At 55.1% G+C, this 23,315-nt stretch overlaps 1 protein-coding gene across 5 annotated transcripts in view; it reads left to right on the forward strand.

The window, feature by feature from the left end:
• The first annotated feature begins 656 nt into the window (after nt 1–656).
• The window catches only part of ZBTB16 (zinc finger and BTB domain containing 16), a 54,293-nt gene continuing 31,634 nt past the window's right edge, over nt 657–23,315 (forward strand). For 2 of the 5 annotated variants that reach the window (XM_085081906.1, XM_085081910.1), the window contains exons 1-2: nt 925–1,051; nt 1,535–2,872. In XM_085081906.1, the coding sequence (XP_084938032.1) occupies nt 1,605–2,872 (1,268 nt within the window). In that variant the 5' untranslated portion in view covers nt 925–1,051; nt 1,535–1,604. Of the gene's footprint in view, nt 797–924; nt 1,052–1,530; nt 2,873–23,315 lie in introns of those variants that run through there. The other 3 variants (XM_085081909.1, XM_085081908.1, XM_085081907.1) reach the window with 3 other exon arrangements.

Here is a 23,315-nt window from a genome sequence, read left to right on the forward strand (position 1 = left end):
GACGACGCCGGGCCCTGCGCTGGCTGTGGTGTGCCACGGGCGCAGCACGGAGGGAGGGAAGAAGGGAGAGCTCTGTGTGGCTGCCACCCTGCCCCTCCCTGAGGATTACACAGCTCTCTGGGTGCACTGAGCGTGGGCACCGCCGAGGAGCTGAGGCACACACACGTCCTCAGTCGAGGATGCTCAGGGCACACAGAGCTCCGTCGGCTCGTTGCCCTCTGCTTGTGCCACTGCCTGGTGCTGTTGTTGGCGGCGTCACGGTGTGGTTGGTGTCCCCGTTGTGTTTCGCTCCCTTCCCGAAGACCCCCATGGTCTGTCCTGGGGTGCGGGCACTCGCCACATCCCCACATACAAGTGGTGCCGTCACGGCGTCAGTATTTCGTGGGAAAGGAGGGGGCGGGGGGGTGAGAAGCTTCGTCGGGGCGACAACGTGCTCGGTGACACATGATGTCACAACTACCCCGGTCCCGGTCGGGATCCAACACCGGACCCCAAACTGGGCTCTGGGGTTGGTTTTTACCGTCTCCACCCCCGGGGCCGGGGGTCCGCCCAGGCGCGGCGCGGGGGGCGGCTTTGTCTGGCGCGGCGGTGGCGCAGCCCGTCGGGGCGCTGGGCGCAGCCCGTCGGGGCGCGCAGCCCCGCTCGCAGCGGAGCCGGGGGCAGCCGCGCAGCTGCCCGGTGCCGCTCTCCGGTGCCGCCGGGCTTCCGGGTGCCGGGCTCCCCGCCGCCGCCTCCGGCTCCTCCATGTTTGTTGTCGGCAGCGCTGTCCAGCCGCTCCCGCTCCGCTCCCCGCAAGGTGCGGGGCTGCGCGGGCTGCGCGGGGCGGGGCGGGGCCGGGCGGGGGCGCCCGCACTCAGCGCGGAGCGGAGCGGCGGGGGGGCGCGGGGCGGGGGGCGGCGGAGGGTGGGTGGGTGGTGGGTGGGGGCGGCCTGACGCGGGCGCGGGGCGGCCCGTGGGCCGGCGCCGCCGTGATTTGCTGCGCGGCGCGGCGAGCGGCGGCGGCGGCGATGAGAGCGGGCAGTGCGAACTGCCGGAGCAGCCGCCGGCCGCCGTGAGTGCGGGCGGGGGGGGGCGGCACCGGGACCCCCCGCGTCCCCCGGCCCGGGACCGCCGCGGGGTCGGGGCTCCGCCGCTTCGCCGCGCACCTGATGGGGCCGCGCTGCCGGCGGGACGGGGCAGCCGGAGCTGGAGCCGGGCGGCGGCGGGGGATGCGCACCTTCCTCTCCCTTCCCTCCCTCGCCTTCCGCGGGCGGCGGCAGCGGGGACGCGGCTCCGGCAGCCGCGGATCCGCCGAGAAGCGCGGAAACTTTTGGGCGAGTCGCTGCTGGGCTGCGGGCTAACTTCCCTCTCCTCCCCGCTCCCTTGTGCCCTCTCCCTTCTCTCTTTTCCTCTCCCTTCTTCCCCCGGCTTTTCTTTCCCTCTCCTTTTCTCTCTTTTTTCCCCCCTTTCTCTCTCTTTCCTCTCTTCCCTCCACGCTCCCCCTTCCCGCTCCACTCTGCTCCTCTCCCCCTCCGCCTTTTGTTTTCGCAGATAGTCGGCACACAAAGCTGGTCCCAGATTTGAGCGACGGCGAGACACCCTGATGTGTGAGCCTGGGACGCGCCATGGATCTGACTAAGATGGGGCTGATCCAGCTGCAGAACCCCTGCCACCCCACCGGGCTGCTGCACAAAGCCAACCAGATGCGCCTGGCGGGGACGCTGTGCGACGTGGTAATCATGGTGGACAGCCAGGAGTTCCACGCGCACCGGACCGTGCTGGCCTGCACCAGCAAGATGTTCGAGATCCTCTTCCACCGCAACAGCCAGCACTACACCTTGGACTTCCTCTCGCCAAAGACGTTCCAGCAGATCCTGGAGTACGCGTACACTGCCACCCTACAGGCCAAGGTTGAGGACCTGGATGACCTGCTCTATGCTGCTGAGATCCTGGAAATTGAGTACCTGGAGGAGCAGTGCCTGAAGATCCTGGAGACTATACAGGCCTCCGAGGACAATGACACCGAGGTCGCCATGGCCGATGGAGGTGCCACCGCCACCGCTGAGGAAGAGGAGGAGAGGAAGTCGAGGTACATCAAGGGCCTCTTCATCTCCAAGCCCACTGGCGAGGAGGGTGGCTATGCCAGCATGGCCGGCCAGAGTCTGCCAGCAGCCACAGCGGAGCAGAGCCCCTCTGCCTCCGTGTCCTACTGCTCCCTCTCCTCCATGAGCCCCACCAAGGCAGCAGTGGACAGTTTGATGACTATCGGGCAGTCACTGCTGCAGGGCACCCTGACGCCCAGTGCCCCCGAGGAGTCACGCCCCACCACCACCCGCCGCCCCTCCGGTCTCACCGAAGTCAAAACTGAAGCAATGCAGGTGGATGAGGCCTCCAGCCATGACAGCCCCCGGACAGCCGAGCCCAGTGCCTCCAGTGGGGAGAAGCCTGACGAGAAGAGCAAGGAAGGACCCGGCACCCCGACCCGCAGCAGTGTCATCACCAGTGCTCGTGAACTGCACTACACCCGCGAGGAGGGTGCTGAGCCAGCCCCTGAGCCCGGCCAGGGGCTGCCGCTGGGGCCAGAGCCATGCACCACTGCCCCGGGCGAGAAGCCCCTGGGCATCTACTCACTGCTGCCGAACCACAAGACTGAGCCGGTGCTCGGCGTGCCGCCCACTGTGGCGTCTGCCCTGCACGTGCAGCCGGCCCTGGCTGTCTCCATGGACTTCAGTGCCTATGGGGGGCTGCTGCCCCAGGGCTTCATCCAGCGGGAGCTGTTCAGCAAGCTGGGGGAGCTGGCAGCCGGCATGAAGACAGAGAGCAGAGCCCTGGGCGAGCAGTGCAGCGTGTGCGGGGCAGAGCTGCCGGACAACGAGACCCTCGAGCAGCACAGGTGAGTGCCGAGGCCGTGCCGTGGCAGGCTGCACCGGTCAGCCAGGATCAAACCAGAGGGTTTTGATTTCAGGCTGAGCGTCATCTGTGCTAGTGCAAAGTTTCTGTCACATACCCCGAAACTGGCTGGTGGAGTAGTGTTCTTAGAGGGATGGCTGTTGCAGCTCCCCTAGGTCTGGCAACTGTGCCAGAAGGTTCTTTCCAGTGAGTGCTGGCTGGGGAGGACAGCCCTGACGAACTGTGGGCCATCGGTGTTTCCTGCGAGCATAAACCCCACCAGTTTCCCTGGCTGGTATCAATCAAGCAGCTCACAGTTGCTACCCTTTGAGTTTAGAGATCTGCATGCAGCGGGATGCAGTGGGGACAGGCAGTACTCACCTACCCTCTGCTGAGAGCTGGTCCCTCCTGTGCCAGTGCCAGGGCACACCAGCACAGGCAGTGATGGCACTCGGGCTTGCAACATGCGGTGACTTGCCAGCCCGGGGGGGTTTTGTGCTGGTCAGCTTCCCGATTTATGAAACATTTACACTTTGCACAAAGTGGCGTGGGGGTCAGGCTGGGTAACGCCGGGGTGAGCGCAGAGGGCTCGGGCTGCTGCAGAGCCACGGGTCTGTTCCTGCGGGGATAGTGAAGGGCTGAACCTCCTAGGGCTGCGGATGCAATTTCGGGGCTCCCCTGCTCAGGGTGGGGGAATCTGTGTGCTCACTCCCAGCCCTGCACCCTGGGGACTTGCTGCGGGGTGGGAGCGTGCTGGTGGTTACTGACACGTGAGCTCAGTGCTCCGCTGTTTACTGTCTCCTAGTCGTGGTTCAGGGACCAGGGCTTGTTCCCTGATTTGGCTGGGGAAGGGAGCCACATTAATTACCACACCGAAATAGACATCGCCGGTCAAATCCCGTGGCTCTGGACGTGCTTCGGCAAGCAGTGCTCTGGCCCCGGTGTGGCTGCAGCCCCACGGCAGGACGGCAGCGTCCTGCCTAGGGACAGCATCACCGGCGTGGTGCCAGAGCTTCTTCCTGCCTCCTCTGGCTGTGCACCCTGTCAGATTTTTAATGAATCAACAGGTTAATTAGTCATGATGCACATAAGGCGCTCCAGGGCCGGTGTCCGTGCCGGCACGCGCCTCTGGCGGGGGAGTCTGTGCTGCCGGAACGCTCGCTGCCCGCCAGCGGTGCGGGATAGCTGCTGTCGGGTGCTGGAGCAGTGCTTCCCCGTACGCTCAGCCCATGAACGCTCCGTGTTCGGGGCGGCCGCTGCCGAGCCGGGATCCTCAGCCCTGCGCGGATCTGCGAGTGCTGACAGCATCGCCCCTCGCTCTGCCGCATGGACCCTGCGGGGAGCAGCCTTCACCCCTCGGAGGGTACTCGGCTCCGTGTGGGTGCACGGCCGCTTTCGGCTTTCTTTCCCCCTCTTGCAAGCAGGAGGGCTGGGGCTGGCATTGGTTACGTGCCCGAAGCCGCCTCGGCCGTGCGGTGATGCAGACCGAACGTCACTGGGAGAGCTGCAGTGAGGGCTCAGGGAGAATTTTAACGTGCCTTTCTGCCACGGTCTCGAGGCTCTCCCTTTCCCCCTCCAAGCCCAGAGCAGCAGCTGCTATGGCCGCAGTGGAGGGCAATGCTGGGGCTATCCGGAGGTTCCTATCGCCAGCCGTGGATCTGTCCAGGGGGAGGGAGGGCTGCTCACTCAGATCCTTCCCCACGCAGTCGAGAGATGAGGGGAGCATGGCTCAGCTGTGCAGGACAGCAGCCCCTATTTCACAGCACCTTCCCGGGATCAGCTTGTTTTGACAGCCGTGGCTGCAGCCGTAGCTTATTTCTCACTTATTCATGATCCTTATCGGGAGGCTGGGCGCACGCCGTGCTCCACGGGGCTCAGGGTCTGCCAGGAGCGTGGACCTCAGCACCAGCCCCTTCCAGCGGAGCCTTAAAGGCAGTTGCTGAAGCCAGCAACGAACTCCATTTGCCTGTTCTTGCTTTCTGACCGATTACCTGGAGCTGGCAAACTTTGCAGGGTTAGCCAAATCCTTTGAGCCGCGTTTAAACTGATCTGTAAGACCATCCATGTTGAAAGGCATTGGGTAACAGTCCAATGAACTCACTCCCCGGCCCCCAAAGTCTAAATCCCAGGTGGTTTGTGTGTAGACAGAGTCTCATGTGGCATTTTTATAGTGTTTGCTTTCTAATACGTTGTGAGAATTACCATTTGGGGAGGATTTGTGGGATCCTATTGTATTCACGGAGCTGTTAAACAGCATCTGCGCTGGGTTGGGATCTGCAGCTCTCTGCCGGAGCAGCTCTGGTGGCAGCTGCACCGTGCTGGCTCAGGGCTTCTCTTTGCTCCGCTGCCTGGTGGCGAGGGGGCCTGGGGATCTGTGCCCTGCGCTGGGGTCCAGGCACCACCTCCCCAGGCCAGCTGGAGGTGGGGGCAGGATATGCCGGGGGCACCACAGTGTCACTTGTCAGCTTTCACTGACCTCTTTCTGCGGTGCACTCGCTGCTGTGGTTTTGTTTTCCGACCCTGATGTGAGCGTGGAGGTGCCTGAGCAGAGCCGCTCCCAGCTGCGGTGGTGAGCTGGGGGCCAGGGGCAGCTGCTGGGGCGGGCGTACCTCACTGTTCCATGGGGTGTTTGGCTGCCAGTCTGACAGCTTCCACGTGCCGAGCCCCAGCAGGTGACAGAGCCTGAAGCCACCCAGTGCCAACGCCGCTCTTTCGGCAGGGAGCTCAGCGTGTGCCGAGCCTGTTTATAGTGCACAGGCAGCCCATGCATATGGTGGGGCTGTTTGTTTACACACACATGGCTATGGAAGTGTAAACATATATGTTTATAGTCTTGGAGCCTTCTGAGTGTTGTTCCTGTCTTCATTAGTATGGGAAGCACGTGCAGGAAAAGGAGAGCAGAGGGTCGGCCTGGCCTCGGCAAGCACGGGGGGCCACTGCCCTAGGTGACAGACAGTGCCCGAGGGACAGTCATCTGCCCTGGCCCGGAGTGGTAACACAGCTCCTTGGCCTCGTGGCAGCACCGTCTGTGCCATGTCATACCCAGGAGCGCTGAGCTGTGACCTTTTGGGGGCCGAGTGGCCACAAGCCTTGGCACTGCCTCTGATCAGGGCTTTTGGGTCCCTGAACCCTTTGGCTACTGCATGATCCATTTTTTTCCTCCCTTACCGAGCTTATGATTTTGACTAATTGAGTGTAGATTGAGTCGTCGAGTCTTTAATTTTTTTTATAAAAGATTTCCTTCTGGGTTCAGCAAAGTTCAGACTTAATCTAATGTTAGTATCGATCATCACTTCTAATTGCAGACAAAAAAGCCATAGTTCAGTGGCCCTTTTTGGGGTTGTTTTGTGAAAGAAAAGCTCTAAGCTGCAAGGCAAGAGCTGTGCCGAGCTGCCGACCAAGCCTGGCGCAATTTGTCATCAGGAAGTTAAATACCTTAAAACTTTAAAAAAATTAAACCATGTCTTTTATTAAGTGATAGCGACTGGGAAGGCTGCCAGTGGGGATGTGACCCCATACGGTTCATTTGTGGCACAGCTGAGGATCCCAAGCTGATGCTGCCCGGGAATTCACCCACCACGGTGATGCGGCTGCTGGCAGCGCTCACCACGTGTGTCAGTGTGAGATGGAGATGCTGGACTGGAAAGCGAAAGTGCTTCGTGGTGATGGTCATGAGGCTGCTGGAGGCCAGTGGTGGGTGAATGTTCCTCGTGGGGCAGTTTTGGGTGGAAGGTGGCTTGTCCTCTCTGTCATGCAGGGGGATGTACCTTGGGGAAGGCTTCCGTGCCAACTGTCAGATCTGTTCTGCATTTGAGGTTCCATGGCTGAGCTGTCAGCTAAAGATGTCTGTGTGCCAGTGAAGGATTTAAGGACAGGGATAAGGAAGGAGGCTCGCTCTGCCCCCATGGCTGCTGGCCAGCCGCTATACCCCAAACTCCAGATTTGTGCACTCTTTTCCCATTGAAGGACAGAAAAGCAGCAGCAGTATTCAGGGCCAGCACTAATGCTCCCACCAGTCTGAAATGCTCCTTCTTGGGAAAACCACAGCTTCCCATGGGGATCCAGTCTTTGGCTCTTCCTCTGGCAGCCTCACCTCCTCTGTCTCCACCTGGATTAGCTGAGCATTGTACTGCTAATGCCATTAGGCACGTTGGCACTGCTCGGCATGTCACAGTGAGAAACAGATGCAGTGTACCATTAAAGCAATAAACGTGATAAATCGGATCCCAAGTGCTTTGTGAGATGTTATTAGTGTTAATTTCGGTAGCCGAATACAGTAGTTTTTTTTTATTTTATTTTAAGCATTCGTCAATTTATGTTCCACTGCAATTTAAACTTTAAAAAAAGGAGGAAAAATGGAAAGCAAGGCGGGGAGGGAAGGAAAAGCCAGGGCAGCAGCCCCCACAAACTCTGTCCATGATTACTTCCAGAGTCCGAGGATGACCTGGCAGCTCTTGTTTCTTGCTGATGGGCCTTATTAGCAGCACCTGGCATCATAAGGGGCTAATGGAAACCAGCGTTCCTGGCTGCTGGGCCACAGCGCGGGGCGGCTGGGCAAGGAAGCTCTTATTAGCTTTATGGGCAGGGGGACGTGCCCCGCTCAGGAAATGAATGTTGCAGCTAAGGTCCACAGCGCTGACCCCGAGCGTGTAACCTGTGAGCGCCGGCCGAGACCCCGCGCAGGATGCTTGGGATTTCGGGGGCTCTCTGGTTCTTGTCATGGGCAGAGGGGGAATACGACGTGGTATGTAGCAGCCTTGAACTTTTGATTTATTCAGTGGGTGACTTAACTGTTTCCATGCTCAGCTTCAAGTGTGGATGGGGAAAAGCCCCCTTTAGCTTCCACATTATTCCATCCATTATTCTGCATCAGTTTTGTTATGCATGCACTGCATTTGAAAGCAATGAAATTTGAAAGCTCTGAGGTTCCCATCAGAAAACACCTATTTCTATGTATTTATTTGTTTATTTGTTTGTTTGTTTATTTTCCCCTGCCCAGAGATAGCTCTGGTTTCTCCTGGCCATGATGCCTGGTGCTTCTGGCATCACCTTGCAGAGGGACATCCAGGGGGGTGATGGGGTCGTTGCCTGCCCTCTGCCTGGTGTGCAGCCCCTTCCCCAGCACTACTGTATTCCTAGGGACCAGGACCCAGTTAGCTGCAGGGCTAGGACCCCAATGCATGAAATCTGCCCCACTGAGGACACTTGCGTGGCTTTTCCCCAGAGCTGGCTGTTGCTGCAGCAGCTCGGTGAGATTTACGGAGCATCCTCAGTCCTCGTTACACCTCGAAGAGTGATGTTGGCTAAAATGCCTTTTCAGCTGCACAGAGGGCCCCTCAGAGACTGTGCTGGTTCAGGGGTGACTCTGTCCACCCTTTCTTCCTTTCCCTGTGAAGCATGGGAGTGGTGCAGAGCAGCCTGGGCTGTTGCTGACAGAGCATTCCCACAGCCTTCCCCACTTCTGCGGAATGTTGGCTCTTCAGTTGCACAGGTCCGTAAATCTGTTTTCCTTGGATAGAGTAAAATGATCTGCATTTTCCTTTTTGCCTGCAATTAGCAAGATTTTTCTTTTATTCCCCCCTTGCCCCCCTTGACAGCTTCAAGAGAGGCTTTAAATGAGTAATTACTAAATATTTCCCGGCAGCCAAACACGGGGCCATGGCATCTCCTGTTGCAAAAGTGAAAAATATTTCTGTTTGCAGTTAATTTTAGTGGCAGGCAGATCATGTTAACTGGGTGTAATTGCTTCCAGATATGGCAGAGGGTTTTGTGTGTTGGGATGAAGGGTCTGGTAAGTGCTCACTTCCTGTGTAAATTAGCCTATTCCATTCATTCCTCCTCACCCGGCAGTCCTGGCTTGTGTCACTCTGCCGGTGAGGGGTTCTTCCCCCCGGCCTGGCTCAGTGCTTTATGGTGGGATCAGTTCTTCACGGGGCATCGTTCCCTCCTTTACTGGGAGGGATCTGCATCCCACTCTGCAGCTGGTGACCTGGACAGCACTTGGTGTGCACCCTGGCCCTGGTAGAGATTGGTGGTGTGACAGGTACCAGCTGAAACAGGGAGGATGGCACATAGGGAATTTCAGACAGGATGGATTTGTATAACATGAGCAACAGGGAAAGGTTTGTGCATCCTTTGGAATAAATGCAGACATGTCAGGGGAGTCTGCATGTGGTCAGACACCTTTTAATATGGTCTGGTAAGTTTCCAGTGCAGTTGTGACATCTGCTTTTGTTCCCAGGCTTGTGCCCAGTTGCTCAGACCTGTTGTGGGGTATTCAGGAGCATCACCTGTGTGTTTGTTCTGGATAATCTTTATCCAAGCTGAGGCGTGCCTGAACCACTTGGTTTCGCTTTGGAATGCACTGGTTTGCATTGGCAGTGCTTTGGGTAATTTCTGTGCTGACGGCAGAGCAGCAGGTACCTCTGGTAAGAGTACAAGTGCTGTTGGACCGTGTCATTCACAAAAAAGGTGGATTCCTTTTTTTGGCACGAGGTTACTCTGTAGCTGAAGACGGGAGCATTACCCTAAAACTGGGGTTGCGGGAATGAGCCTTTGTGGCCCAGGCTCACGCGCTGGCCAGGGGCCAGGGCTGCCCGGATCATTTTCGCTGTAGTGTTCTTAACTGATTTTAAGTAGATTATGGTTGGATACGCGCCCCGCTGTGCTGGTTCAGGTTTCCATCGGCCTTCGTTGTCTCATTGCTGTTTTATTGGCACGTTGTTTAGCAAACAAGCCGGCAATGTGCGATTGAGGAAAGGCTTCTCCACGTAGGCACGAGCGCTGCAAGGCGCGCAGAGCCTGGGTAAAGCCGCCCGCCCGCCATAAATCAGCGTTAAACACCCTGCTTTGTTGCTGGTGTCAGCGCGGGAGATGGGCTGGTTATCGGCGTGTATCAGCCGGGCTGATAACCCCGTGCTCTGTTTAGTGCTGTGCGAGGCGCGGCTGGCTCGCTGCAGCGGTGGAGTGCTGGGGAGTGCACTGCGTGCCGGCACAGGAGGTGCTGTGGTGTTTGCCATACACGCCACTGAGGGGACCTGTGCACCCCCTTCTTGAAAAAAATACACCTTCATCCATCTGCAGCTGCTGGTGGGGAGGAAGATGCCTGCTCTCACCTTGGTGACCTGTAAAGAAGGGAAACACTGACTGAGCATAAAAGCAAAGAGAAATTCAAAAAACCCCACAGCCCCCAGCATCAGGCCATTTCCATCACCAGTGGAGGGCTTCAAAGGACATGTAGTGGTGGCACTTGGGGATGTGGTTTAGTGGTGGGTTTGGCAGGGCTAGGGGAACGGTTGGACTCAACGCTCTCGGACAGCCTTCCTAACCTTTGTGATTCCCAAACACCCACCCTGCCAGAGTTCAAGGAGTGTTTGAACAATGCTCTCAGGCATATGGTGAGATTTTTAGGGCTGTCCCATGCAGTGACAGTAGTTGGACGTTGATGATACTTTTTGGTTCCTTCCAGCTCAGGATATTCTGTGATTCTATGATTTCCACACCAGGTACTGCACAAGTTACAGCCCACATGTGGTTTGCTGCTCCATCATAACTACAGGATATGCTTTTATCCTTTTGCCACTGACTTTGGGGATGGTGCTGGGCTCCACGTGCTTTGCCCTTGGTCACCTTCCCTTGTTCTTTTCTCCACACCTTATTTATAGTAAATCATATTAGAAAGAAGTGCTAAGGAGGAAGCATGATTCATCCTCCTTGAAACCAGCACTGACATAAATAAAGGCAAAGCGCTTACTACGTGGTTTTTATTATGGCATTTAGGGACAGGTTGTACTAATTTTGTCATGCACAGAGTAAACCTGGGAAGGCTACAACTCCAAGAAATTCAGTTTCACCACAGCACAGGCTGCATGTTTAAAAAACTCAACCAAAACCCAGCTGGCCTTCTTGAAAGTGCATGTGCATGGCAGCACAAAGCTTTTGGGACAGCTTGTTGCCTTCCAGATTTCACTGCATGTCTTTGGCTGTTCCATTGGTTTCTGAGGACTTTGCTGTCATGCAGGAGCAGAGATGGCTGTGAGCTCAGGCATCACCTTTACTTGTGAGGGTGGTGAGGCCCTGGCACAGGTTGCCTGGAGAAGCTGTGGTTGCCCCATCTCTGGAAGTGTCCAAGGCCGGGTTGGAGAGGGCTTGGAGCAACCTGGTCTAGTGGAAGGTGTCCCTGCCTATGGTAGGGGATTGCATGAGATGATCTTTAAGGTCCCTCCCAGTCTAAGCCATTCTGTGATCACAGGTCTGGAATAGGATGTGTAAATTGTTGCAGAAAAGGGCTCCCTGGTGAGGGGATGCACAGAGGGGATGTGCAGAGGTGATGCTCGGTGCACAGACCCTGCCAACGGCTCTCAGACCGTGTGAATCTGGGCTGCCGGCAGCGCGGCACAGGCAGCACCAGTGACGGATCTTATCTCGGCTGGGCACGGGCTGCGGTCACAGCCGGCTGCACAGCACACGCAAACGGCCTTTGCGTGGGAGAGATAAGGCACTGGCGCTGTGCAGCACCCACACCTCGCTGGCCCCTCGCCAAGCCCTGCACCGGCGTGGCTCCGGCTCCCCGTGGCCTGGCACTGCGCTGCTGGGCTGCACCCCGGCCGTGGGGTGGTCGGGACACAGCAGAGTGTCACACGGCGGGGCCTCTTTCTGTGAAACGGCTCAGAACCGAAACCCTCTGCACCTCCTGCCTGCCCGCCCTCCCTCCGGGGCGTTCTGCTGTTTTTACCAGGAAAGAGGTGATTTCCTCTTCTCTTTCTCCCTTTCCCCTGTTCGTAGAAAAGATCCCAAGTGCCGAGCACAGGGCAGGGCACTCCCAAGACTAAGAGCAGTGACCAGTGGTGCTTGTCACATGTGAAACCTCTTTGGACAGCTCTGCCCACACTGCCCTTGCCTTCTCTTGCACATGTTGCCTTGGTGGGAATCAGCGGTGTGCAATGAAACTGGTAGAAAACCAAAACCTCCTTCCCTTCAGCAGGAATTGTCTTAGGAACATTTTAACATGGATGAAAATCTTTCCAATGGAAGAAAAGTGAAAAGCAATTGGTTTTGATTCCCAGGTTCCTGTCTTCTGCTTGGGTGAGGGATGGGGAAATGCCATCCTGACTTTGCTATGCCTACCCCAGCCTTTCAGTGCACCGTCAGCCTGGTTGAAGGGCAGCGTTTGGTTGGGGTTTTTTGGGGGAATTTGGGATTTGCATTTCTGGGGGCTGTGGGGAAGATTGTGTGTAGGGCAGGGCTGAAGGGAACGGATGCTGTGGTGGGAACCAGGCCACGGGCAGCTCCCAGCCTGCAGGGTGCTGAGCCAGCAGTACCCAAGAGTGGGGCAGCACCAGGGCTGCCAGGGGATGCCCCCAGACCTTCCTGTGGGATTCCCCCTGCTCAGCCCTGCCCACAGATCTGGGGAGGGACACTGGGATCTCAGGATGCAGAGGCAAGCGCTTTTATTGATTTCTGGCTTCTCTGACCCTTTAGCTGGAGGCGGCTTTTCCTCAGTGTTGAACCAAACCTAACTTAAAGCAGTGCAGAAATGTTCACCGCTTCCCTTGCAGCGGTGAGCGCTAGCCAATGCATTATTTAGCAGGGTGGGATCTGTGTCAGGGTGCCCTGGAGCAGGGGCTGTGACCAGCTGGCACATGGGTGATGGGTGCAGGGGGCTCTGGTGGGTTGTGTGCTGAGGATGCAGGCATCACTGGGAGAAGAGCTCATGTTAGACCTTGCACTGGGAGAGGGACCTGTCCAGCTGTGCCTGGCCGGAAGATGGGAAGAGGATGGCAGAAGAGGGGACTGTGGTGCTGGGGGACTGAGTGAGGTGTCACAGAGAAGGGCATCTCCTGAGGAAGGCACTCAGGATGCTTTTTGCCTTATCTCATAGTGCTGTTGCCGCATGGTGGGACACCAAGGCTTGGCCACCAGCACCACCAGCAGTTGTGCTGCATCGTCCTCTGACTGGAGGTGGAGAGCAGCTCGCTGCCTAATTAGCACCTTTGTTGCTAAGTGAACGATGCAGCCGTGCATGGCAAGCTTCCTGCCAGTGATCCGTGTGTCTAGGAAGGGGCCTTCCATCGTCACCACGTGCAGTCCTGTGGTGTGCAGCCACGGGGACTGAGGTGCCAGAGCCAGGCTGCTCTCAGCCCTCCTGCTCTGGGGACAGTGTGCTCCAGGGACAGTGGCTCTGCTGCTCCACGTGCCCTGGGCAGCCCAACACTGCCTCAGCAAAGCACTGATTTACAGTGTGCCCGTGACAGTCATCCTCCAGGTGCCACCACTGTCACCTGTTGTGCCAAGGGTTGCTGCTGAGGCAGCCCTTCTGCTTTGGTCTGCGGCATGTGTATTTTCAATTACCTCTGGTCACCTCTCACACAGCGTCTGCCCTGTCTGGCGAGGTCAGACATGAGTTAGCTGCAAGTGTCACCGTGTTAAAGGGAATAACTGTGTCGTCTTCGGAGGGATGGTAACGATGGATGTTAATGCCTGTGGAACGACAGCCTGTAGCAGCACTCATTAAACAAGACTCCATTTGGGTTGCCGAATCCCTTTGATGCTTCCTGCATCTTCTGGCCCATCCTGGCTCTGCATCCCGGCATTGGGGTTTTATTATTTTATAGGTGCTGTAATGCTCAGGCTGTGCTGTGCAGCAGTGGTCAATGTGCTCTCCCCACCACCCTCCTTCTCCTCCTCTTCAGGGTGCTCTTCAGCAGTGAACAGAGAAACAGAGGTAGCTGGAGCATGTGGGGCTCCTGGCCTCCAGAGGTGTTTTGGTGCCAGAATATCCCATGTTTAGGGGTGTGTGTTGGAAAATACATAATATTTGTACTGAAGAGTGATGGTTTTGTCATTCTCATTGTCTGTTGCTGGTCACATTTCCCTGTGTGTATAAACTTTGCCTTTTCCATAGTAAATAATGCCAGGGAAATGAGGGTGAAGAGCATCATGTCTGTGTGAGCACAGAGATGGGGGTGTCCCTGCACTGCTGCCTGTCCCAGCCTAGCTCTGGAGTGGCCAAGCAGTCCCAAAAGGATGTGCAGAGTAAGCTAGATGCAGCCCCAGCTGCTGACACTTGCAGTGCAGCACTGATCTGCCCACGGGAAGGACCAGCTGGGGATCCGGAATGGTGCTGAGCGTCATTTTCACCCAACAAATTATTGTTCTTGCAAGAGCAGATTTGAAATCTATTTAACTTTTTAGTGCCCTATACCCCTTTAAATGTTACCCCTTTAAATGTTTCCAGTGTGTTCTCGCTGATGGGTTACCTCTTCTTTCCCCTTGGGCTATAATTAGTGTCCTTTACACAGAATTGCCTTAGAATTGGATTTGAAGAAGATAAGAATCAAATTACCAGTATTTATCTTGTAAATTCCAAAAGATCTACTGAGAGGCACTGTACAAGGAGGATTTTTAAAATATCGTGCTTGGAAAACACGAACCTCCCATGGATCCCAGGATTCCCCTGAGGGTCACATCTACAAAATACCTTGGGATACAGGACAGGGCCAGGAGGGAGACAGGATGCTTCATTCCCTACCAAAACCCTGCCGGTGGGCTGGGGGACAGCTTGCTTGCAAAATACCTCCCCAGGTAGGTGCAGATGCTGAGTGAGGGCAGGCATCCCCACTCCCAGTGGGTGACTGGATGCAGGGTGGCAGCATCATCTCAGGCTGGGCTTAGGTCTTGGCTTTCACATCTGATCCCATGTAGGCTGGAGAGTAGGAGCCTTTGAAATGCCACCTCTCTGCCACTTTTCCAGGTTCCCACCCTGGGTCCCTCCCCACTCTGACAGGCAGTTCTCAGATGATGAGGCGAGTTGAGTGCCAGAAATGGATGGAGGTAATTTTGGTGGGCTCTGTTTTGACAGAAATTAAGCATCTGAATTTAAATGAAGGAGATGGAGAGCCCGGGCAGCTGAGACTATATTTTCATAGCGTAAACAGTTGCAGAAGAAGATTAATGGCATCTGTGTAAACACTCCATCGCAGCAGCGAGGGGTTGAGTTTTTTTTAATAGTTAGAAAATACTATGGATGGCTGGAGGCAGGAGACACTGTACCTCCCTCCTGTTCACACCTTCCACCTCCCCGTCCATCCCACAGTAAATATTCCAGCCGCCCTCAGCCCCACTCTCCCTTCTCGCAGTAAATTACATATTAAAGTAGCCTGGTAACTGAGCACTGGTTGCTGCGTGATAAGCTCCGGGAAATCGATATGTTTGCCATGTGCCTGCTTGTTTATGACACCTGCCTGCCGAGCAGTTGAGCAATGCTCTGCGGGCCTGGGCTGTGCTCACGGGAGGGGCTGCAGCAGCACCGAAGGATTTTTTTGCCCCCCAAGTGAGATGTTGCCCAGAGCTGCCTGGCAGCATCCTGTCAGGGGGGTAGAATAACAGCAGCAGTGCAGAGCGCAGGGAGGCAGGCAGGATCAGAGTGTGGGTCACAGCTTCATCCATCTTTGGGGCTTCTCCTGGCCCCTCCAAAGGTTTCTGCTTGGCTTCCATTTGCCACCTCCATGGGTGGGTGTGGGAGCGGAGCCCAGGAGTTCAAACACTCATTTTGTTCACCCCAGGCAGGAGGCTGCTGCCCACACACAGTGCTTTGCAGGTGGGGTTTGGCATCTTTGGAGCTCTGTGCCCCAAGCCACTAGGCAGGGACTGTGCATTCACCAGTGTGACGCAGAGCTGAATGCACCTGGTGCTTGGGATGTTCCCTGCGAGTGGCCAACCCCAGCTCAGCTCATGAACTGGGATAGCCCTGACCTGGGAAATCTCTTCCCCTCGACTTCCCAGCCTAAGAGTTTGGGTGCTTTGCCTGTGCCAGGGTGGATGCCTGCTCACATCCCCCGTGCACCAGTGGGGTTTTGGGGTAGGAGCAGACTTTTTTTTCTGAAATCCCAACTCAGCAAACTGCAGTAATTGACCTTTTGACCCAGATACGAAGTTGGGAGGTAAAAGATACAGCTTGCAAGATTTTTATAAAACTGTTGACCCTCTCACAAGATTAACTCAGAGATAATAGTAATTATCAACAGCTTATGGTGGGTCCAATCGATGGTGAACTTTACCTCCTGCCTAAATCTGAAGGTCGGTGTTTTACTGCAGTGGAGATAACTACTGTGGGTGTTCGCACTGCCACCAGGCAGTAAACGTCTCTGTACAGAGGGAATCCCTGAATGGGGGGTTCTTGTGGGAAAACGAACTCATGGGATGGCTCAGTGCAGTGCCCAGGCATGGGGTTTATGGATGCTAAAGTACAGAGCAAACAGAGACAGTGGCTCCCTTTGGATGCTTGGGTTAGGGGCTGGGCAAGGAGAGGCTGCACCCTGCTCCAAAAGGCACTTCCTCTTCCCTAGCTTTTGATTGTGTGCTTTCACTTTTTGTGTATAAAAGATTGTCCATTTAATTAACTTGGAAATGCAATTGCAAAACCACTAATGCTTTACACATGACAGCTTTTAAAATACAAGTAGTGTTGCAGTACTGCGCCGCGCTCCCTCTGCCTCTTCTGGGACGTTTTGGAGACAAACATTCCCTCCCAGCAGCCCCAATTCTTGAACAGCATTTGAGTGTTTGATCCTGGGTTTGCCTTGTCATTGTGCTTGGGCTGGCAGGAGCCATCCATGTCCTTGGCTTTCCCTGGATGTTACCTGTTAATCTCCAGCCGACAGCACCGTGAGCTGGAGCATCTTTTCTCTGGCACTGGCAAGCAAGCTTCATTTCTGTTCCTTAAGTCTTGGGTTTTTCTTTCTAAACCTTATTTTTGTAGATCTAGTTTCTAATGGACGTGCTTCTGTGCACACCTTCACTTTGACCCCTCACCTGAAACACCATTCAGCCTTTCCAGGTTCCTTAGTTTTTACCAGGCATCTTTAAGCTGTCCCAAATGGATGAGGTGGGGGGATGCTGCAAAGGCTGGCAACGTGGATGCAGCACAGTCAGCCCAGGCATCTTATCCAAAACCTGCCCACCCTTGCTGCTGTGAGACCTCAGGGTGCCCTCACCGGGACCCCACCCAGCACATGGATGAGCCCCAGAGCCCACTCCTCTCGCTTCCCTCACTGTCAAGGGGAGTTGCAGGTGGCTCTGGGGAAACCCCCCTTTTTCTCTCCCACGTGCCTTTCCCCCAGCCTGGCACAGGGAAACGGGGTGGGAACCTGGAGGCGAGTCACTGGATTTGTTGTTAAAAACTTGCACGCACCACCCCCCCCCCTTTTATTTTTTCCCCTTTTTTTTGTAGCTTAGAAACCTCTCTTTGTGGCAGAAGGCTGGGAGGGTTTGAATGCCACATCCCAGCGTAGGAGGCTGACTGGGACCATACGGCTTTATCATTCATTAATTCCTGTGCTCATTCATCCCCCTATTTAAACTTCTCTGTAAAGACGGGAGCTACAGATGGTCTTTTGGTACCCGCTTTAGCCGTCAGCCCTCGGCACCGACAAAGGGGTACAGAGGGAGCAGCAGAGTGTACAAAATATTTCCAACCATTAGAAATCGAGGTCTCATTCACTGGCAGCTCCTGTTTTGAAAGAGAATTTATGCGAGAGCATCGCAACCCCCGAGCCAGAGCATGGCCAGGAGTGGGGCTGAGCCAAGGGGCAGCAGCAGCCACTTTTGCCTGCAATAAATTGGTGCCAGGTCACTATTTCCAGTTTTCTTTAAAAATTTGTTACCTTTCTGGCACCAAAATCACACTCTAGTGCAGGAAGCAATGGCCAGAGTGTGCCCGGCAGGGATGCAGCCCCTCAGGTATCCCAGGGCAGCTAGTGCAGGTTTGTTCTTGCTGTTTGCTGTCACAATGGCCACCACATTCCTAGCATGTTGAGGTTTTATGTGTAGTGGCAATGATGTTCTGAGCCAGGGATGCATTGGGGCTGTGATGGTGGGACTGACACTGGTGGCACCTCTGCCTGCCCAGGCTGCAGTTCCCACAGGTGTTTCGAGTGCCGTGAGTGCAGGGGATATTCAGGGCTCCCACTGTTCCTGTGTTTTTGCCCTCAGGAAAATTTTGCAGGGAGGTACTAGGGATGTGGGGATGCTGGCGTGTGAGGGGTGGCAGTTGCACCCCTTGGCAGAGGAGGAGGAATTGCCGGTGTCGTGGTGACTGTGGAGCTGTTGGGGCACTCAGGGGACGTTTCCTTAACAGACTGGTTGACTGCTGCCAAGGGGGCTCCAGACCTGACCCCAGGCACAGCATTCACTGGCATGCTCCATCCTTTCTTCAGGAAAGTCAGGACCAAAAGTTTTCTCATGGAAAAACCGAATTCTGCGATCTTGTTTTTGCACATGCTGTGCTTAAATATTAACACCAATTGAGCAAATTGCCTTTTAACTGCCTTTATTTGCTTTCATTAACGGTATAATTTAAAAGCTCCCGAATTTGCATGGAACCTGTTGTGCATGTTGGGGAGGGGGATGAGGCTGCTCGTAAATGAATTAATCGTGAGCAAACCTCCTTGGGGAGGTCCCACGGTGCCAGGATGGCTCAGCAACGCCCGGGTTCGGGACGCCGCGTACTTTTGGCCGGGGCCGCGGGGAGTGGAGTGTGTTGTCAGTGCTGGCGTCCTGCTCAGAGCTTGGCTCGCCCGGAAGGTATTTATTTATTTTTCAGCAAAACATGATGTAGGCTGAGCAAAACTAATTATGGAGAGCTGAGGCAGCGTCTTCCTGTTGGTGCACCAGCACTGGAGGCAGTGCAGGAGGGTAAAACTGCATGGCAAAGTTGCCAGTGCCGTGCCCCTGTTGCTGTCCCCTAGTGCAGGACCCTGTGGCAGCCAGCAGCATCTGCCTGCGTAGCTCTGCCATGAGGTGACAGGTTCCAGCGTGATTCCAGCCAGCAGCCACTCGCTGCCTCTGCACAGATGTTTGTGTGGTTTGTCGGGAGCGAAGCCAGCTCGGACACGGTGGATGCCATGCAGCCCCACGTGCTGCACTGTGCACTGCTGACAGCTCCTCTCGGGCTGTCTGAGCTCCTTTGACACCTCCCATTTCCATAGTCTTTCTTAAAAATACATGTTTTCCAAGGGGGGTTTTGCAATCACATGGGCAGCAGTGGCCTCAGTCCCTGAGCTTCCAAGGTGCTTCCCTTGCTGCCATCTCCTTGCGCTGGGCACTTGGGGCTCTCCCCAAAGCCCGGTGCAGTGCAGATATATTAATTTGCTGCCTTGACAAGGTGCATAATGTTAATTTCCTAACTTGTAATTAGAAATAATTAGTTCTTTGTCCACCCTGGGAACTCTTAAGGAGGCAGTGTGGACCTGGGCAAAGGCAGCACTGCTGTCAGAGGACAGGAGGAAACCAGTCTGTGGCTGGGAGAAGCCTCTGGGGAATCCATGTGGAGCGTGGCGTTTCCAGCCTGTCTGAGGGCATCTCTCCTGGCAGAGGAGGGCTGTGTAACAGCCCAGCGTTAGAGTTTCATTAATCAAAGACACTTCCACTGCCCCTGTACAGCAACACGGCTGCTGTGCCTGTCCCTGGCTGACAGCTCCCTAATTCATCTTCCCAGGGAAGGGGGGGATGCACTGCTGCTCCCCACTTGCACTGCCAGTGCTAAGGCCATCGCCTCTTCTCCTCCCCAAACTTCTGAAGCCCAGTGGGCATGAGGAATATTTTGGGAGACTCTGGGACCTGGTGAGTACAGGGCAGGTGGTGTGCACAGAGCAAAGGCAAGACCTTCAGCTGGACTCCTGCATGCTTGGGGTTCTCCTATCCCCTCAGCAAGGGAGATGTCTCTGTCCATCCCCAAAATATGGACATAAAACCCAGGTGTGTGCCAGACAGTCACATCCCAGAAGCCCAAACCAGCCCTGCAGAAGGGCACATGACGATGCACAGATCCAGGCGGTGGCAGGTTGGAATTGGGCATCCTTAATTCTAGCTACAAAACCACAATATTTTGGAGTTGCTAATAATAAGAAAGTGTTTTCATCAAAGCTTTATTCGTCTGTGTGCTGACATCTGGAGAGCCAAGATAGATATTTTCCTTAAGACTGTATTTCCAAGCCATGAGCTCTTCCCTGGCTGTTAATTAATCCTTTGTAGTTTAGCGACTGATGAAATCATGACTCTATGAAATTTTAATCCTTGTGCTGTATAGGCGCAACCGACATTATCAGAGGACCCCAGGTGTGTGCTTGAAATTAGTTTGTTGAATCTCTTGCATATTTGATTACCTTATAAAACTCCTCGGGATCTAGGCTGCTCATGGGAGCGGCAGCGTTTGTCTATGGTTTGTGCCCATTCCTGGCTGCAATTCCCAGGCAGGTGAGCTGGGGCAGAAACCAGGGGTGCACCAGGGAGGGGGCATCAGCATCGTCAGCATCTCCATAGGGAAGTGAGGGGTGTGAATTACATGTCTCCCCATGGAGCAGAGCAGCCGAGCTGTGGATTGATTCCATCTGGCACCTGGGGGCTGTTCCTACTCCCTGAAGGGGAGCTCAGTGCAGGGAAGCAGCTCCTGGGCCCATCCCAGCTCATCCCTGGGGCAGCTCTGTAGGTACCACCCTGTTCCAGATGTGTGTCCAGCCTTAGCCCTGTGGTCGGGTCATCAGAGAGTGTAAACTACAATAAAATTCCCCCTACCCTAAAATTCTCCCAGTGATTTAAATTGCTCTGTGCTCCAGCACCCCGATAGCATATCCACCTTCCCTTGTCTCCCTGCTTTTGGCTCCCTGGGGAGTTTTGCCATTTTCTTGGGGCTTCAGGGGCTACAGGCTCCCCCTTCCCTGGGGAGCTACAGGATGATGCTGCCTGGACCATCCCAGGACTGTTGTCTCTGGAAAGTATCCGATGCATCATGCTGAATGTGTCACAGAATCCCAGAATGGTTTGGGTCAGAAGGGACCTTAAAGCTCATCCGGCTCATCCAACACCCTGCCATGGACAGGGACATTTTCCACTAGCCCAGGCTGCTCAGAGCCAGGTGTCCCAACCATCCTGAAGGTTGGGAGGAAGAAGTGGCCGAGGCCAGCACTTTGCTGGTGCTCCAACGGCACACGTGCTGCTACGGAAACCAGATGACGAATATATTTTTAAACTTGGAATCTGTGAACTGCTTATTATTTCTGAATTAGGAATCAAAACATCTGCATAATCACGCTGCTGCCGCGGCAGATGTACTCAGCACGAAGGTCACTTTGCTGTTTTGTTGAGATCTCATATGATTTTAAAGAAGCAGCTCCCCCCGTGCTCTCCTGACGCCTCTGACACCCGTGTCACGTCGGCTCAGCGCGATGCCCGGCGCAGCCCGGGGCCGAGGCTGCCCAGCACAGCAGCGAGCGCTCCTCTCCCAGTGCTGAGCACGTCACTGTCACCAGATGCCCGAAGAATGGGGATGATGATTTTGGACGGCACATTAGCGCTGGTTATTCCGAGCAGGGCCGCATGCATCGCCACGCTTTAACCCCTCAGTGCTCGGCGCTCCGGCCGCACTGTGACAACGTGGAATCATGGAACTGTTTGCATCAGTCTCCAGTACCCAGGTGGTGCAGCTGGGCTGATCCCCAGGCCGGCAGAAGCTGCTGACACCCAGCACCATCAGTGGACCTTCAGTAAATTGGGCAGTGGCTGCATTCCGAATCCCTGTGCCCCTGTGTTCCTGCTGTGACAAACACGAGAAACTTCCCACTGTCAGCTGCACCTCTCAGATGCAGCCGATGGTTTCCCATCCGTGCTCATCCCATCTGGTGTGAGCCTGTGGACCCTCTTGCTTGGGGGTCTGGGACACGCAGAGGGAATGTTCACATGGATAAAGCTCTCTCCTGGGGAATTCCATTCAATAACGAATATTGAACACGGATCTGAAGCCAGGGCCTTGGAATACATTTGAAAAAAAGAATATGTATGCTGCCCTTTCTGCTGTAGCCAGTTTGTCTTTTCCCAACCCATGGAGCTGGAAGCACCATTCCAGTGGGATGCTGGGAGCAGCGGATGGGAGATGCTGCCGCACGTGCACAGCCCAGGTCAGCAGTGAATTGGGAGAGTCCCTGCCCTTTGGCAGCACTTACTTTTGTTGTGGGCAGGCTCTAAAAAAAGATTGGCATTTTATGTTTGGTGTTTGTGGCCTGGTTCTATGTCAGGTGAGGCAGGAGAGCAGAGTCCTTCCCTTTGCTTTTTTCAAAGGGGAAGTGTTAGCATTATGCTGGAATGATGTCACTCCGCAGCATCTGGTTTGAGCTCATAAAGTAGCTCATAGTAAGTATAAATATTGTACAGGCAGGGAATTTCAGTCCTCTCTATTGATAGCTGTCCCCTCCCCTTAGTTGTTTATTTGGGGTTTTTCATATTAAAACCTTCAGAAATAGTAAAATCTTTATTTCCAGCTCCTGTGAGATTTATTTATTTATTTGCTTATTTTTAGCAGCAGTGGTGGTTTGAGGGCAGTTTTTTTGTTGGTTTGGTTTTTTTTTCCTTCTTAATTTATTAAAGCGAGAGGAAGGTCTCAGCTCCCTTCCCCCTTCCCCGTGCCCTTAATAGCTCTCCCTGCTATTTTAATCCGCCGGGCTGGGAGCTGAGGGCAGAGCGGTGACTGCAGGAGCTGAGCTCCCAGGACCATGGCCCACACGCTCCAGTATCGGTCACTGAGTGTTGTTAATAGCCACGGCAGGGGAAGAATCACCCTGATTCTTGATGCCAGTGCTGGAAGATGGAGAGTGTGGGGTTTGCAGATGCTTGGTGCCTGCTGACCTTGGCTTCCTGCTCTGTCCCCACTGCAAACAAGATGTGGCACCACTGCCTTGATCTTGATAAAGCAGATCTGGGATGCATCAATTTCGTATCGATTTACCCAGGTGGAAATGGGGTGGCAGGGAGGGCTTTTGGGGAATGTAAAGCAGCGCTGGTTGTGGTTTGGCTGCCTGGTGTGTAGTGCTGTGGTGAGGTTGTGCTGGCTGGCGGCTGCCCCTCTGGCAGGGCACCGCTGTTACGGCCCGGTATAAATAAAATCAGAAGGCTCCCATAAAACTCCATTATTGCTGCGGCACAAAGTTAGAACCGCTGGAGGTTTGTGCTCCCTGGCACTCGTGCACAGCAATGAATATTTTATAGGAAAGGAAATACTTAGTGTCTGAATCTTTTTATAGTGCTGACACTCCCGTGGGCGTGAGCTGCCCCTCTCACTCGCGCCCTTCGCCAGCACTCCCGGGGCTGAGCCCCTGCAGCATCCACCAGCCCCACATCCCCACAGCATCCCCTGGTTGCATGGCCTGGTGTTCCTGGGAGGTTCAGGGGAACAAACCAGGGAAATGCAGCAAGATGGATGGGGGAAATCAGTGGGCATCTTGACCTGATGCATGGCTGCATTGCTCCTATGCCAGGCTGCATTCTAGCCACATGCTGCTCCTGGCTCTGTCTCAGGGCTCACTGCTCCAACAGGTACCACGTGAAGCTCAGCTGCACTGGTACCTTTCCTCGGCAGCGAGGGGCTCTTGCCTCCCCTCAGTAGCCGGCCACCCTGCCAA

This window comes from Lichenostomus cassidix, chromosome 24 (assembly GCF_008360975.1).
Source record: "Lichenostomus cassidix isolate B80296 chromosome 24, HeHo_3.0, whole genome shotgun sequence".
Classification (NCBI taxonomy): Eukaryota; Metazoa; Chordata; class Aves; order Passeriformes; family Meliphagidae; genus Lichenostomus; species Lichenostomus cassidix.